Source organism: Hydra vulgaris, chromosome 02, assembly GCF_038396675.1.
Source record: "Hydra vulgaris chromosome 02, alternate assembly HydraT2T_AEP".
NCBI classification, from domain to species: Eukaryota; Metazoa; Cnidaria; class Hydrozoa; order Anthoathecata; family Hydridae; genus Hydra; species Hydra vulgaris.
In genome coordinates, this window is record NC_088921.1 from 52,864,642 (window position 1) to 52,880,280 (window position 15,639).

The 15,639-nt window shown below is 30.2% G+C and overlaps 1 protein-coding gene across 1 annotated transcript; it reads right to left on the reverse strand.

Moving 5' to 3' along the window:
- Positions 1-592: 592 nt before the first annotated feature.
- Positions 593-13,536, reverse strand: LOC100206241 (choline dehydrogenase, mitochondrial). The gene is made up of 7 exons (XM_065791350.1): positions 13,198-13,536; positions 9,614-9,848; positions 5,182-5,354; positions 2,324-2,829; positions 1,592-1,822; positions 1,185-1,386; positions 593-1,095 (listed from the first exon to the last, which is right to left on the reverse strand). Exons 1-7 carry the CDS (start codon positions 13,259-13,261, stop codon positions 767-769), a joined length of 1,740 nt encoding a protein of 579 aa, XP_065647422.1. The 5' UTR covers positions 13,262-13,536; the 3' UTR covers positions 593-766.
- Between the last annotated feature and the right edge of the window lie 2,103 nt (positions 13,537-15,639).

Genomic DNA, 15,639 nt, shown 5'->3' on the forward strand with positions numbered 1-15,639 from the left:
ACAAAAAAAAAAAATTTGTCACGTACATCTAAAACTTCCATTGTTACAAAACAAATACTCTTAAATAAAAAAAGGTTTCACTTGAGTGACAACAACATTTTGGTGACAACACTTGAGTGACAACATTTTGGCAACAAGTGATAGTTGTGAATAAGCACACCAGTTTTTACTTTCGCGCAGTTCAATAATTTTGAATATAATAATTTTACGAATAAAAAAAGTTAACAAAATTCTACTAAAAAAGTTACGATTGTGTTCCTAGTATTGGTAACTCTTATGAAGAGCAGAAAACGACGACAGACTGTTTATTTACAAGTAATAGAATTAAATGGTCAGTCGGCATTAAATGGTAAACTTGATTACATTTATAGATAGAAAAATTTTTTGCTGCACAAAAAATTTAAAAAGAATTGTAAAAACACTCAACTATGCACTGATTAACGCAAATAAACAAAAAGAAAAAAGGTATTGAAAATTGTTATTGTAAACAAAAGATTTACTGCCCTAAGTAATTACCAAAAAAGCATAAATTTCAACGGCATTCTTGAAAACTCAATGAGTTTAATGCATATTAGTTAATAAAAACAGGAAATAAAAAAACTTTATTTTTACCTTATTGTAAAAAAAAAAGTGACAGTACGTCAATTGAGGATAAAAAGTATAGATTTATGGTTTATAATACAATATTTTTATATGTAACTAACCAAATATCTCTAAAGCGCGCTTGCATGGCTATAAAGTTTGATATAAAAACCTTTTAAATTCTTTAGTTCTTAATAGTATTGTTGATCGAAGAAGTTGAAGAAAATTCATTTAGCGGGATTTGTGGGAGAGGTTTTTTACCAAGAATTAAATCGGCTGCTTTTTCTGCCATCATAATTACTGGTGCATTGAGGTTACCACTGATAATTGATGGCATAATGGATGCATCGACAATACGCAAGTTTTCGATTCCTTTCACACGAGTTTCGTTATCTACTACAGCCATTTGATCTTTATCTTGTCCCATTTTACAAGTACACGATGGGTGATAAGCAGACTCTCCGTGTGCTCTAATGAAGTTATCTATGTCTAAATCTGTTTTTACGTTGACGCCTATTTAAATAAACAATAAATATTTAAATAAACAACTATATACAACTAGCTCATAAATATCTCAATAATAAAAATTATTAAATAAAAACCTGGTAACAATTCGTCGCCTCTGAATGGCAAAAAGGCATCTTGTGCCATAATTTCACGTGATAATTTAACACATTCCCTCATATCAACAATATCCTCATTGGTAGAAAGGTAGTTTGGGTTAATAAGAGGATGATCATAAGGATGACGAGATTTAAGAGCAATATATCCACGACTTGTTGCTCGCATTGTTCCAGCATGAACCTGAAAAAAACATATCAAGTTTTCTAATTTTTATTTTAATAAATTCTTGATTTTAAAATGAACTAAAATATTAACTTATTGAAAACAATTTACAAATTTGATGTTTATGGACAATACACTATAACAAATGCCATTTGATACATATTTGCATTTATACTATTTAATAATACGTATAGTACATATACGTAAGTAATACGGATATTACTTGATATGCATGTCCGTCCGGATACTGTCTTCCATGGTCTTTAACAGCAAAAGGCAAAAAATGCAACTCTATATCAGGATGAGGTACTTCTTTGTTTGTTCGAATAAACCCACCTGCTTCCATACTACTTGTACTTCCCTCTCCTTTTTTTGCAAAAAGCCACTTTGCACCAACAAGTGGCATATTCCATAAACGTGTCTGCTTGTATAAAGTCACAGGCTGAATGCAGCGCTAAAAAAAAAAGTGTGAGAACTACTTTTGTTTAAAAAATAATCACATACTTTCAATTTTTACTTATGAATAGGTCAAAACATTTTAGTTTCAATACTTTCCGACATATATTTATACTGCAACTTATATATTTAATACTGCTTTGAATTTATAACTCTTCATTCATTCTTTATTTTACAACAATGGCTGTTAAATTTGATTAAAAAATTTTTTCTACAGTCAAACAAGATATTTTCTACAGCCATAAAATTCATTTTTACAGCTAAAAATTAATGATATTTTGTCAAACTTAATACATAATATTATACATATTATGTAAAATATTATTTATAAAATACAAGAAAAAAGTATTAAGAATTTAAAAAACTTTAAACAAGAAAAAAAAAAAAAAAGCAGCATTTAATTTTAATTAAATATGTATATACTATTCAAACTTTAAACATATAATAACATATGCACAAAAATAAATGAGAACGTATTTTCTATTAATCAACAACTTACATTTTGAATATATACTTCAAGATGATCTTGCAAATTCTTACCAACCCCTGGCAAATGAGCAACTACAGGGATGCCATGCTTAGCAAGTTCTTCTGCATCTCCAACACCAGACAACATAAGCAAATGAGGTGTGTTAATGGCACCTCCTGATAAAATTACTTCCTTATTTGCTTTTGCTCTCCGAATCTCTGAGCCATAAACATACTCTACACCTAGTGCTTTTGTACCATCAAATATTATTTTGTAAGTAAAAGCTTTATGACGAGCTTTTAAATTTGATCTGCTTAGAGCAGGTCGCAGATATGCTTGAGAAGTACTCCATCTTTTTCCTTTGTAAATAGTTCTATCAAAAGGACCAACACCTTCTTGTTGATAGCCATTAACATCATCAGTGTATGGATAACCAGCTTGCTGTCCTGCATCCAGAAATGCTTGAAAAAGAGGGTTTTCCATCGAACCTCTTGTTACATGAAGTGGCCCATTTCCACCCCTATAATGATTTTCTCCTAATAAAATATAAACAAAAAAATATGACAAAACTTTTGTAATTATATAAAACTATTCAATAATGGATTTAAAAGTAGTAAAGTATTTAAATAAAAAGTGAATTATATATAGCTTAATTAAATAACAATGCATAAACTGCATGCCATAAATTAAGACATTTGAAAAAGGCTTAATCTGATTTTAACCCTGGATTGCATAAGATAAATATATTTTTTATCTTATGCAATCCATATGTCAATGGGTACTAATAAACTATTTATGGTGAAATATTTATTTTAGGTCAAATATTTGATATGCTTCTAGATAAAAAGAGAGAATTTTATCAATAAAAATAATGTTAAATACATCAGAAAAACACTTTATTTGGTATGTTGCCTTAGGGCAACACTATGCAATACTAAGTTTAACCTTTTTAAGGTAAAACAAATTAAAAAAAGGAGTGGCGGATTCTGAAATTATTTTGTGTAGACTTTTTAAAATACTTATATCATATTAAATTGCTTATTTCTTTTTCAGCATAGTAAATATAAAAAGTAGAACAATAAACACAGGCAACAAGGTATGCAGTAAAATACACATCAACATCAATACTGTTTCAGCTTTTCAGTTATGTCATTGTATCAATCAAATGTTTATTAACAAAAAAACTTTTAAATCTCTCAAAACATTTATTAATTTCAATAGATACATTACTTATTTAATAATCTTCTTTGACATTTTTAGCTTATTCCTTTCAGATGTTTACAAAAAATAATAGAGAGCAATCAAATTTGCAAACTTTGCATAAATATATAACTGACACACATATATAAAACCAAGCCAATATTATTAATTATCTCTTAATAGATCCTAATTACACACAAAATTAGACAATGAGACATTTTACAACTAAATAATTTGATTGCTTTACTTTCTTTTGCAATTCTAGAATTTGGTAGTACATTTATTTGATGAAAAAAAACAAACAACCAACATCTTAAAAATAAGACAACAAAATCAGTATAATTATTTTAATAGTGATGCAATATGTATGATGCAATAGTTTAATTTTTTGCTGAAATAGTTTTATTTTACATGTTACCAGTTGTAAATGATTATAAATTTTCATTTATATTTTGAAGTCAAACTTTATCTTCTTTAGCTAAAAAATGGTTAACTTTTTTAAATTTGAAACCTTTCCATTGTTATTTTTTATTATAAATTATTATAAATCCTCAAGGTTGTACCCTTGGCCCTATATTCTTTTTAATTTACATTAACAATCTTCCGGATATTCTCGCATCTTGGGTGTTCACTGATGATACTACCATTTATTCTTGTCTTGATAAAAAACTAACACTCTCTGATTGCTTGGAGGGAGCATTTGAGCTTGAAAAGGATCTCACTTCTGCTACAGCATGGGGCTCACTGTGGCTGGTGAACTTTAATTCAGATAAACCCAATTTTTTTCAGCCAATCGTTACCGCAATAATTTAGATCTTCCTATATTTATGAATGGTGATGTACTAGATGAGTCATCTACCCTTTATCTTTTAGGATTAACTCTTACTTCCGATCTTTCTTGGATATCAAATCCATTGCAAAATTAGCATCTGTTAAGGTTGCACCTCTTTATCATGCTCAACACTTTCTTACTTTGGATTCTATTCTTTATCTCTATAAATCTCAAATCCGTCTTTGTATGGAATACTGTTGCCATATCTGGGGCAGATCTTCCAATGATGCCCTTTCTCTTTTAGACAACGTGCAAAACCCATCCTAAACAGTTGGACCTGCTCTTGCAGCCAGTTTTCAACTATTATCACATCGTTATAATGCTGCTTCTCTTTTTCTTTTCTATAAATACTATAATGGGCATTGCTCTAAAGAGCTAGTGTCTCTTGTGCTATCTACTAAAATTCATTCTCGTGTTACATGTCGTTCAATTAAGTCTCATCTTTTTTCTGTGACTGTTCCTAAGTGCTCCAAAAACTCTTATTTATCTAGTTTTTTTCCTCGAACATCAGTTCTTTGGAGTTTGCTTTCTTTATCTTGCCTTCCTGATTCATATAACTTGCAATTATATGCAAATAACTTAAAAAAATTATATGCAAAGTTATCTGTCAATCGTTATCTTGCTCTATAAACTTCATATTTTCTCTTCCAGTAACTTCCAACTCTAATAGTGGTTGCTTCCTTGTTGGAAGCGAAGATGTTAAAAGAAAAAAAATTTACAAGTATCATATTTTATTTGTTTTATGAGCATTATAAAAAATCCCAGTAGAATTATATGAAGTCATGTACGCATCTGTTATCATGATATTTAATGAACAGCAATTATAAAATATTTCAAAATACTAAAAAAATTTTACCCAATGAATGGGTTTGTGATTTTTTAAAGTATGGTAAACAGTCTTTATATGACCATCCTGCTGCGCCTTCTTTTTCCCATCGATCATAATCTTGTGGATGTCCACGAATATAAACCATAGCATTAAGAGCTGATGATCCACCCCAGACTCTACCACGTGGCCAGTACATAACTCTAAATATAAATTTTAAAATAACTAAATTAAAAATATTTTATAGTTTACAAACAGTAATGACAGACATGGTGGTAGACTAAATGCCAGGAATTTTTTTTTTGCGCTACCAGCTTTTATTTTATTATAAATATTGAGGAAATATTTCTGTTATTTTTTTAGTTTTATAATTTTTTTTTTCTAAGAATGTTTAAAATTTATAAAATTATGGAATCTATAACCACACACAGAGAAAAAATTGATTCTAACAAAAAACAAAAAATTCTCCTCAAACAAAGAGACTTTTTAATTTTTATCTTCTGTTTTTAAAAAATTTTTGACCAGCAACAACTAAAAATATTTTTGACCTGTAACACAATATAAAAAAGTATTTTTTTAATATCATATAAATTCTTTAATAAAAGTATCATATGTTTTATATGATAAAAATAAAATTTACATTTAAGATTTTTTTGATTTTTGTCATCAAATATTATTCAGGTTGTATAAGTTCTTTGAATGATTTAGAGATAAATTACGCTTGAACATATTGACAGTATAAGCAATAAACTGATCAATATAATAACAACAATATATTAAACTAACAACAGTAAAAAATCTAATTTTTTATAGATAACAAGTTTAAAAGTCAAGTTATCCTGCTACAACTTACATGTCAGGTCAGGTCAACTTGCTACTGGTAACATGTAACCCAGTACAATCTGTTCATGTCCAGCTGCCTTTTAGGCAAAAGCTAGGAGATGTCAGCTCTGACTTAACACCCCCCCCCCCAGTCTTAAGGCTATTAGTTGAGTAAAGGCTAGATATGGTGTCTATAAAAATATTCATTGGGCAGGCGCTAAATGCATTTGGCTACTGTCTTGCAGAAGGCCTCTTTGATAAAGATTAAGGGATAAACAGATCCTATCTCATGGCCAGCTTCGCAGTCCTTCTTCATCTATTAGGCTGGCTGAAATGTGCTTATAATACATTAATTCCAGTTAAGGATGTTGAATGCTGGATCTTCTTGACTCAATGCATGGGTTTTGCTAGTGACTGTTTTTATGACTAGGCGACTTATTTTAGAGCTGTATTCTCCTAACGAGAATACAGCTCTAAAATTTAGTTTTATGGTTCTAAACTCTGTGGTAGCTCTTAGAGATGGTGATTTCGGTAGTACTATCTGTGCTATGAGTAAAGTACTTTAACAAATCCAAAAATAATTAAAGTACCAAAAACTATAAAACACAAAAAACCATTGTCACCACAAATTCTCTAAATCTATCATTCACAAATACTCGTGGTCTTTGAAGTAACTGTTCTTTTGTTGAGTCTTATCTTTAGCAAAGTTCACCTGACCTACTTGCTCTTTGTGAGACTTCTTTGAGTTCAGCTGTCCCATCTTAGTGTTAATATTTATCTTCCTTTAATTTGTAGACTCCAATAGCCACATGCTTGGCCTGGGTATTTGTCAGGAAACTAAATTTGAATCCACCAACTATTCTTTTATGCGCTTTTGTTTAACACTACTTCACTCTTCACTACATCACCTTTCTCTTTGTTTTATATCATTTCTCTACCTTTCTCTTTGCTTTATATCATTTCTCTACCTTTCTCTTTGTTTTATATCATTTCTCTACCTTTCTCTTTGTTTTATAACACTCTACTTCATCTCAAGACTGCACTCTTTTCAATGTTTTTCTGATCAAATTGACCAAGCTCTTTCTCTTTATCCTTCAGCCAATATTGTTGTTGTTGGTGACATAAATGCTTATCACACTAAATGGATTGATTCTAGCGTCAGTGACTCTGCAGCAGTTAAGGTCCAAAACTTTTGCCTTTCTCAATCTCTAACACAAACAGTCAACTTTTAAACTCGCTTTCCAGACAATCCCAATCATTTATCACCTTCAGTCAACTTATGTCTTGTTTCCGATCCTAGTCAGTGCTCATTTTCTCTACATTCATTCTTAGGTGCTTCTGATCACAGTTTGATCTCTCTAAAACTATTATTTCATTCTTCTTCACCGTCGGAATCTCAATCATCATACCTCTAACAACTACTTTAAAGGTGACTGGGACTCTTTTCTTGATTTTCTTTGTGATGGCCCTTGGGCAGAAATCTTTTACCTTTCTGTTGACATATGTGCTTCTTATGTAACCTCTTGGATTAAGGCTGGCATGGAATCTTTTATTCTCTCTCAACAATTCTAAGCCTAACTTATCTCCATGGTTTTTCTCTCACTGTGCTGCTGCAATTTCCAATCATAATCATTACTTCCATATCTATCGTCAAAACAATTCTTTGTTTACTATTGCTAGAAACCATTGTAAAAAGGTTTTGTCTAATGCTGAAGCCTGCTATTCTCAGGTCACAAAATCTTGCATTTTATCTCAAAAATTAGGCTTCAAAGACTTCTAGAGAATCTTCAACAGTGTCTATAATAAGAGCAAATCTGTCATTCTACCTATTTTACATGGATCAGATTTTGTTACCTCACCTGAAGACAGTTTCATCTCTTGATTCCACTAATCACATCCTCCCTGATATAGCAGACAAACAGGTTGATCCATTTCTTGATATTTATATCGTTCCAGCTTCTGTATCTAAAGTGATTTCCTGCTTAGACTCTTCTACAGCTTGTGATTTGGGCAACATACCTGTTATAGTCTTCCAGAAGTGTTCTCCGGAGCTGTCACCTATACTTTCAAAACAATTTAACAAGTGCTTATCAGAGTCTTGTTTTCCAGTCTGCTGGAAAGGGGCATCTGATATCCCTATTTTCAAAAAAATTGTGTAGAGCAATCTAACTCGTCTTACTACTGTGTCATAAGTCTACTTCCTATCATAGGCAAAATTTTTGAGTCTCTAATTAACAAACACTTAATCTCTCATCTTGAATCTAATAACTTACTTTCTATTTACCAATATGGATTTCGATCTTCTCGTTCTACTGCTGATTTGTTAAAGGTAATAACTGATAGGTTTTATTGTGCATTAGATAATTGTGGAGCGGTTGAGGCTATCGCTCTCAACATTTCTAAAGCCTTTGATAAAGTTTGGCATGCTGGTCTTCTCTATAAGCTCTCTTCTTACAACATATCATGTAACATCTTTAAGACTATTGTATTCTTCCTTACCAATTGTAGCATAAAATTTATCTTCAATGGACAGAACTCTTCTACATTTTCTGTAACTTTAGGAGTTCCTTAAGGTTCAATCCTTGGCTCTATACTTTTTTTAACTTACATTATTAATCTTCAAAAAATTCTGACATCTAAGGTAGCATTGCTTGCTGATGATAGTACCATTAATTCTTGTCTTGATAAGAAGCAAACACTCTCTGATTGTTTGTATTGAGTTTGACATTTGAGCTTGAAAAGGATCTCACTTCTGCTAAAGCACGAAGCGCTCAGTGGCTGGTGAACTTTAACTTAGATAAAACTCAGTTTTTTTCAGCTAATTGTTATTGCAATAATCTAGATCTTCCTATATTTATGAATGGTAATGTATTTGATGAGTCATCTACCATTTGTCTTCTGAATAAACTCTTACTTCCAAGCTTTCTTGGAAACTATATATCAAATCCATTGCAAAATTAGCATCTCTTTACCATGCTTGCCATTTTCTTACTCTGGATTCTATTCTTTATCTCTATAAATCTCAAATCCGTCCTTGTATGAAATATTGTTGCCATATCTGAAATGGATTTTTGAATGATGCACTTTCTCTTTTAGACAAGGTGCAAAAAACACATTTTAAACATAGTTGGACCTGCTTTTGCAGCCAACCTTTAACCATAGTCACATCGTCTCTTTAATCATTGTCTAGCATCTCTTGTGCTATCTACTAAAACTCATTTTTGTGTTTTCATCATTTAATTAAGTTTTTTCCCTTTTATTTTTTTAAGTTTTTAAATTGCAACAAATCTTTTTTCTTAATAAATTCTAATTAAAGAGGTACAAAAACAAATATTTTTTAAAATCGTGCACGGTAGACAAATAATTACTGTCCAGCCAGCGCTTTTTTGTGTGCTGGCAATAAATTTCAAACAGAGAAGACTGATACTGCTTTATAAACTTCCCTTTTAGTACTTCCACCTTTTCTCTTTTAGTAACTTCCAGTTCAAATAGTGGTTTCTTGCAGTAAATAGTGGTTTCTTGGAAGTAAAGATATATATTTTTAAAAGAAAATTTTATTAGTTTAAAAAATAAAAAGACTTCGAAAAACTTTTTATTCAAATTTAGAATGTTTTTTATGAGATAAAAGTATTCTTTATACCTGTCATTCATGTGAGATTGTGGTACAGTATGATAATACCAATTGTACTTGTCATTGCACAAATTGTAAACCATAGCAGCTGGCATATGTATTTTCCAATTCCACCATGCATCTTGTGGACCTGCTTCTAATGACAATACTCTATTGTTGGGATCTTCAGATAAACGGTTGGCCAAAACACAACCTGCAGAGCCAGCACCAACAATAACATAGTCATGTGAGGTACTCCAAACAACTAAAAATATTGAATATTATCTTGATTAGTAGTTTATTTAAACAAATTTTTGAAGGAATAATATTATAGAAACATATTATGTTCTTAACTTATTTAATACAAATTAAAATTGATTATATTTTTAAATGGTTATTTATTTCTTAATTCATATTTTGTTATATACATTTTATTTTAAATTAATACAATTATCTTTATTTTTTTAAATTTATTATGCTATGTTAAATTTACACAGTGAAACTATTTACAGTTTTGGAGATTTTCAAACTGAAAAAAAATCAAATTATTCAAAACTGTCAAAAAAAGAAATTCAAAAAAAAAAATTATATTTGTCAAAACTATTCAAAATACCAAATATTTAATAGATTTAATGATGCAATCTAAAAAAATTGATTTTGAATTAAATTTTCTTTTTTCTAAACACACGTATTTTGTACATGTTCAACCAATATTAACTTAAATGCTAAAAAAAAAAGGTTTAATTTGAAAATAATCAGCCTATAAAAAATAATGGAAAATTTTTCACCATATACTATTAGGTATTTGGCTCATTTCAAGTTACATTAACCCTTTGCAGTCCAATTTCCAGTGTGACGGGACATGAAATTGCTGCTGCGATCTAATGTCCCGTGCCACAGGAAATCTACTATGTTTTTGTTTATACAGACAAAATTATCTATTCAAGTTAACTTGGACAATTTACTAGGTTCAAATGGTAATATTATAGTGTTTTCAACTTAGCGATTTTCAGTAACATTTTTTAATCGTCTAACCTTACTTATACTGTTAGAAGTTTATAACAAAAAATTATTTACAAATGGCTAGGAAATGTTAAAAAAACGAAGAATTATTAAAGGCATTGGATGAAACAAGTACTGAAAGCAACAGTGAAAACACTTTTAGTGAATCTGAGACTGAATTCTCAGAGATATCAGAGTCAGAGGATGATATTGAACTAAAAGAAATTGATGATAATGGACCTGCTTTGAACATAGGATGGACAAAAGTAGTGCAAGATACTCCAGCATTTGAAGCACTGCCATTCACAGTACCAAATTTAGTCCCTCAGCATCCAATAAACTTAATATTGAACAAGATTTTTTTAAGTTATTTTTTACTGATGAGTTACTTGCAGATAGTGTAACCAAAACTATTCGTTATGCTAAGTCAAAAATTGAAAATAACGATTTGAAATCTCATTCTATTTGGCATAAATGGAAAGATGTGGCACTTGAAGAAATTCATGCTAACTTTGGTACTATTTTGAATATGGCGCTGAATGAAAAATATAAAACATTATTTTCATTCATTTCATATAAAACATTATTTTAATGTATAAAACATTATTTTCTTGTTATTGACTGAACTACATGCCATTTTTTCAGCAGTTTTCTCTAGAACTAGCTTTCTTCAGATACATTGGATGCTGCACATATCCCCACCATCAAATCCATCTAATGAACTGAATAGATGTGCACGAAAAGTGCATCGAGTTGCAACCTTTGGAATTAGGAAAAATGAGGTTGGCAATAATTTGCCAACCTCAATCTTTTTGAGGTCGGCAAAAATTATTTGATACAAAGGTCTAACCATAAAACATTAAAACGAGGTCTGCAATTTTTTGCCGATCTCAAATACTTTCAGGTCAGCAGTTAGGTCAGCATTGCTGAATGCCGACCCTAATTTCGAGGGTTGGAGTTGCATCAGAATTAAAAAGCTCCTGTTCTAGAAATTTTGCCCCATCTTGTAACATTTGATGAAAGTACTACTGAATTCAAAGGTAGAGTTGTATTTCGTATGTACAATCCACAGAAACCCACAAAGTGGGGCATTCATGTTTTTGTCTTAGCCAATAGTGAAACAGGTTATATTAGTTTCTTTGAACCGTATTATGGTAATTGCACTACTGAAAGTTTGGTAAGACCACACGATTATCACACAAGTGCCACACGATTTGACAGTTTACAAGTCAAATCGTGTGGCACTTGTGTGATAAGCTTTTAGAGACTGTCCAAGGTAGTGGTTATCACTTATTCAATGACATATTATATACTAGTTTTCCTCTTGCACAAGAGCTCCTCAATATGAACATACAAACTACAAGGACAATAATGAAAAATAGAAAACAGTTACCTGAAGATATAAAAATACTCAAATTAAAGAAGCACGAAGTTTCTGCATATGTACACTCTTCCAATGTTATGGTTTTGGCATGGCAGGACAGGCGACAGGTTGTGATGCTGAGTACTTTCCATAATTCAACAACTGAAGTTGCAAAACAAAGAACAAAACAAGGTGTTGTAGACATTAATAAACTAGCTGTCATTGTAAATTATTCAAAACATATAGGAACTGTTGACTGAGCTTCGTCACTATTGTTCCAGCTATTCATTTCTACGCAAGTCTTCAAAACGGTGGAGAAAAATATTTTTCTGGTTGTTGGAAGTTGCAGTTGTAAACAGTTATATATTGTTCAATAAATTTTGTGAACGCAATGATAAAAACAAACTTCGACACCTAGTCTACAGACAAAACCTCATTGAGCAAATAGTTGGAGCATGAACATTCAAGAACAAAGAGCAAGGCGATCATCATTAGATGACAATAAATGCCTTAACCAAAATCCAATTTTTTTGCACAAGCTCTAAGTAATAATGCCAAAGACTGTCCAGTCTGCATTATTAGAAAAACACAGGGTGGTAGAAGAAAAACTGTATACTATTGTAAAATCTGCGATAAAAAACCAGGACTACACCATACTGATTATTTTGAACTTTACCATACAAAGACTGACTTTCGTGTAAAATAGGGTATCTTAAGACAATATTGTAATTTACTTGTGAATAAAAACAAGTGTTTACATATTTTTGTTATTTCTTTTTTGTTTAGTGCTTGCACTTAGGTCATAGTGTTTTTAGCAGAATAAAAATTAAACAATTTAGTGCTACACTCAAAACTTTTTTTTTATGAAAAATAAAGAGAAACCATGGGTCAAAAATATCTTTTCTGTTATATTTAAGGTCAATAAGTAAAAAAAAAATTTGGAACTGATAGGCACAAAAATTTTTTTTTTAAAGACCTCAAAGGGTTAATAGAATTTGTAAAACTGTAGAACTAACTTTTTATAGTACAATTTTATTGTACAATTATAGAATTAATGAAATTTAATAGAATTTTTACAATGTTTAAATAGTAGTTTATAAATAACACTTTTTTGAATACTGTTCCAATATTTTAATAACGCTAGCTAATCAATTGCCATTATTATAAAAATTTTCATAATACAATGCTCGTAAACTGCATTTGAAATAAAAAATATTAAAAAAACTTTTTCATCAATTTTTATACTTACAACTTCGGGTGTTTTTTTTTAAAATAAGAGCACTTCTTAAAAAAAATCCGCTTGCATTAATCATATTTTAACATTAGTTATAGATCATTAACAATAAGATAATTCTAATATAATTATTAGAAAGATGTTAAGACAAAAAAAAAAAGAAGGGAATTTTTGAAGATGTTCCGAAATCCCTTCCCTACAACTGGGACTAAACTATAAATAATGCTAAATATTTAGTTAAATAGGATTTTTTTGCTTACACAAGCCGCATGTATTTAAACACGTTGTTCTGTTACGAAATATAATTTATTTAAGTTTCCGTCTCAAAACAGCAAAAAAAAACCTGATTACTCGATGAAGAAGGTTTTTCCGAAATTTTTACGAAAAAAGGTTATTATTTTTAATCTCTTCAATATCAATTATTTTTATTATAATCATTTTATCAAAAAATGTTGTCCGAAACTATTGAATTTATTTTCTTAATAACTGCACAAAGTTGTTAGTGTTTCAATTCATATAGTAAATATATGTTCTTGTAAAGTGTAATATATATTTTACGACAAATGTAAACAGAAAAAAATAAAAGAACCCAAACTTCGCATATAAGATATTTTTCTCGGGGCGAAGGGGGATTTGGTTCAACCTCCAAAATATGGCTAACAATTAGGGATACTCTATCAAAACTTAATCTTAAATAATCTAAAATTAAAAATACTTTTAGCTAAATTAAATAAGCAAGTCCTCAAAATTATTTAGGGGGAGAAAAGCCATTTGCGCTCCAGCTCCTCTATGTTTCTTTAAAAGGTCAAAAATATAATTTTTCAGAAAAAATTGATATAAGTTTTTTGTTTTAATGAACATTTTCAAAGTTGTTTGTATTTTAATATCTTATTCTAAATTTAAATTCATTGTCATGTTCCAAATTTCGTTTAATTATCTCTGAGGGTTTGAAAGTTTTTGAACGTGTTAAGTTTTCACCTCATCAAAATAAAGGGGTTAAAGTTGAGTAGAAGATAGTAAACTAAATTTTTTATCAATTTATTGCTTTTGCATTTGGGAAAGCGTAGGAGGTTTTTATTATTATTATTGTTATTAATTATTTTAGGTGCCCCAAGTCCTTACAGTCTTATCACAGAGCACCGCAGAAGAGCATTTGAAAAGAAATTCACGCCTACTTCCTTACCGATGTTATTAAGATTACCCAGAGGTGGTGTTGAAATAAGGATCTCTAGTTTCTAAGGCAGACGCGCTAACCACTGCGTTACGGCTGCTCAAATTAGCTGGAATATTTTTTCCCCCATGTTCCAGTTGATCCATGATAATACTAACTTGAGCAATCATTTTTCCTCTTCCATTAATGTCTGTAGCCTCAATGGATGTCAGTTCATCATGTTGGCTTTTGTGCGCTCTTTTTCGTTTCTGATCAGCAGAGTACAAGTCGGTGTCCACAAACACCATAGCTTCTTTTTAAAATTTGTTTAAACTTAATCTTACCTCTTTAACAAAAATAGAAAGAGAGTTATACAGTTCATTCACCAGTCATAAGACGATTTTAACGGCTTAAAGCATTTTGTTTACTTTGTTGAACCTTTCCATGACTGTGTTCCAGATAACTATTATGACGGTCATCTCCAGCTGATCCATTTTCCTGAGAAGTCTGCTAGATTCTATTATCGTGTTTGGTCGTTGCGTTTTGTCATTGTTCAGTTCCTTTAAGGCTACCTTGAAGTTTAAACACATATTTCATATATACAAGTATATAAGTACTATTGACAACTAAGAACTTAAAATACTGACTCTGATAATTATACTTTGATAATTAACTAGAATAACCCATTTGAAGAGCAGAATACGCATCTGCAACTCTGTCAGAGTTAGTGCAACTTTAAGTCTTTTTATGAGATTTTTCCCTGTAGAATCTTTTTTTCAACGGTTTTGAAAAAAAGATTCTACAGAGAAAAATCTCATAAAAAGCAATCGATTGTTTTTTATGAGATGTATATTTTAAAGGATATCCTTTAAAAATCATCGTCAGATTAATCAATAGACCTACAAATTTTAACGATAATACATATAACTTGAACACATATAACCTTGATTACGATGAACTTGATGATAGCAATGCTGATAATTTTGATGTGTCATAATGTGCCTTTTTAAGAACATGATATATTTAGTATGCAATTTGAATGAATACCAATATTGGTATTCATCCAATAGTTGCAATAATTTATAAATGAAAAATAAACTATCGTTGTTGAAATCGCGTATCAAATTATTTGATGTCCATAATCTCCTCTATATATGTCTAAAGTCACCAGTATGACTTCGGACACTTGACAAGCATTATTTTTAAAATCATTGAAAATCAAGAAATATAATTTATATTTATAAGGTATATTTTAACTTTTTAACTTTCTTTATATTATAAAGAAAGTTAAAATATTATAATATACC

Coding starts and splice junctions, on each gene's coding strand:
- LOC100206241 (XM_065791350.1), bottom strand. CDS start 13,261: ATGATTAATGCAAGCGGATTTTTTTTAAGAAGTGCTCTTATTTTAAAA. Junction 9,849..13,197: donor AAAAAAAAACACCCGAAGTT/GTAAGTATAAAA, acceptor CAATATTTTTAG/TTGTTTGGAGTACCTCACAT. Junction 2,830..5,181: donor ATCACAAACCCATTCATTGG/GTAAAATTTTTT, acceptor ATATTTTATTAG/GAGAAAATCATTATAGGGGT.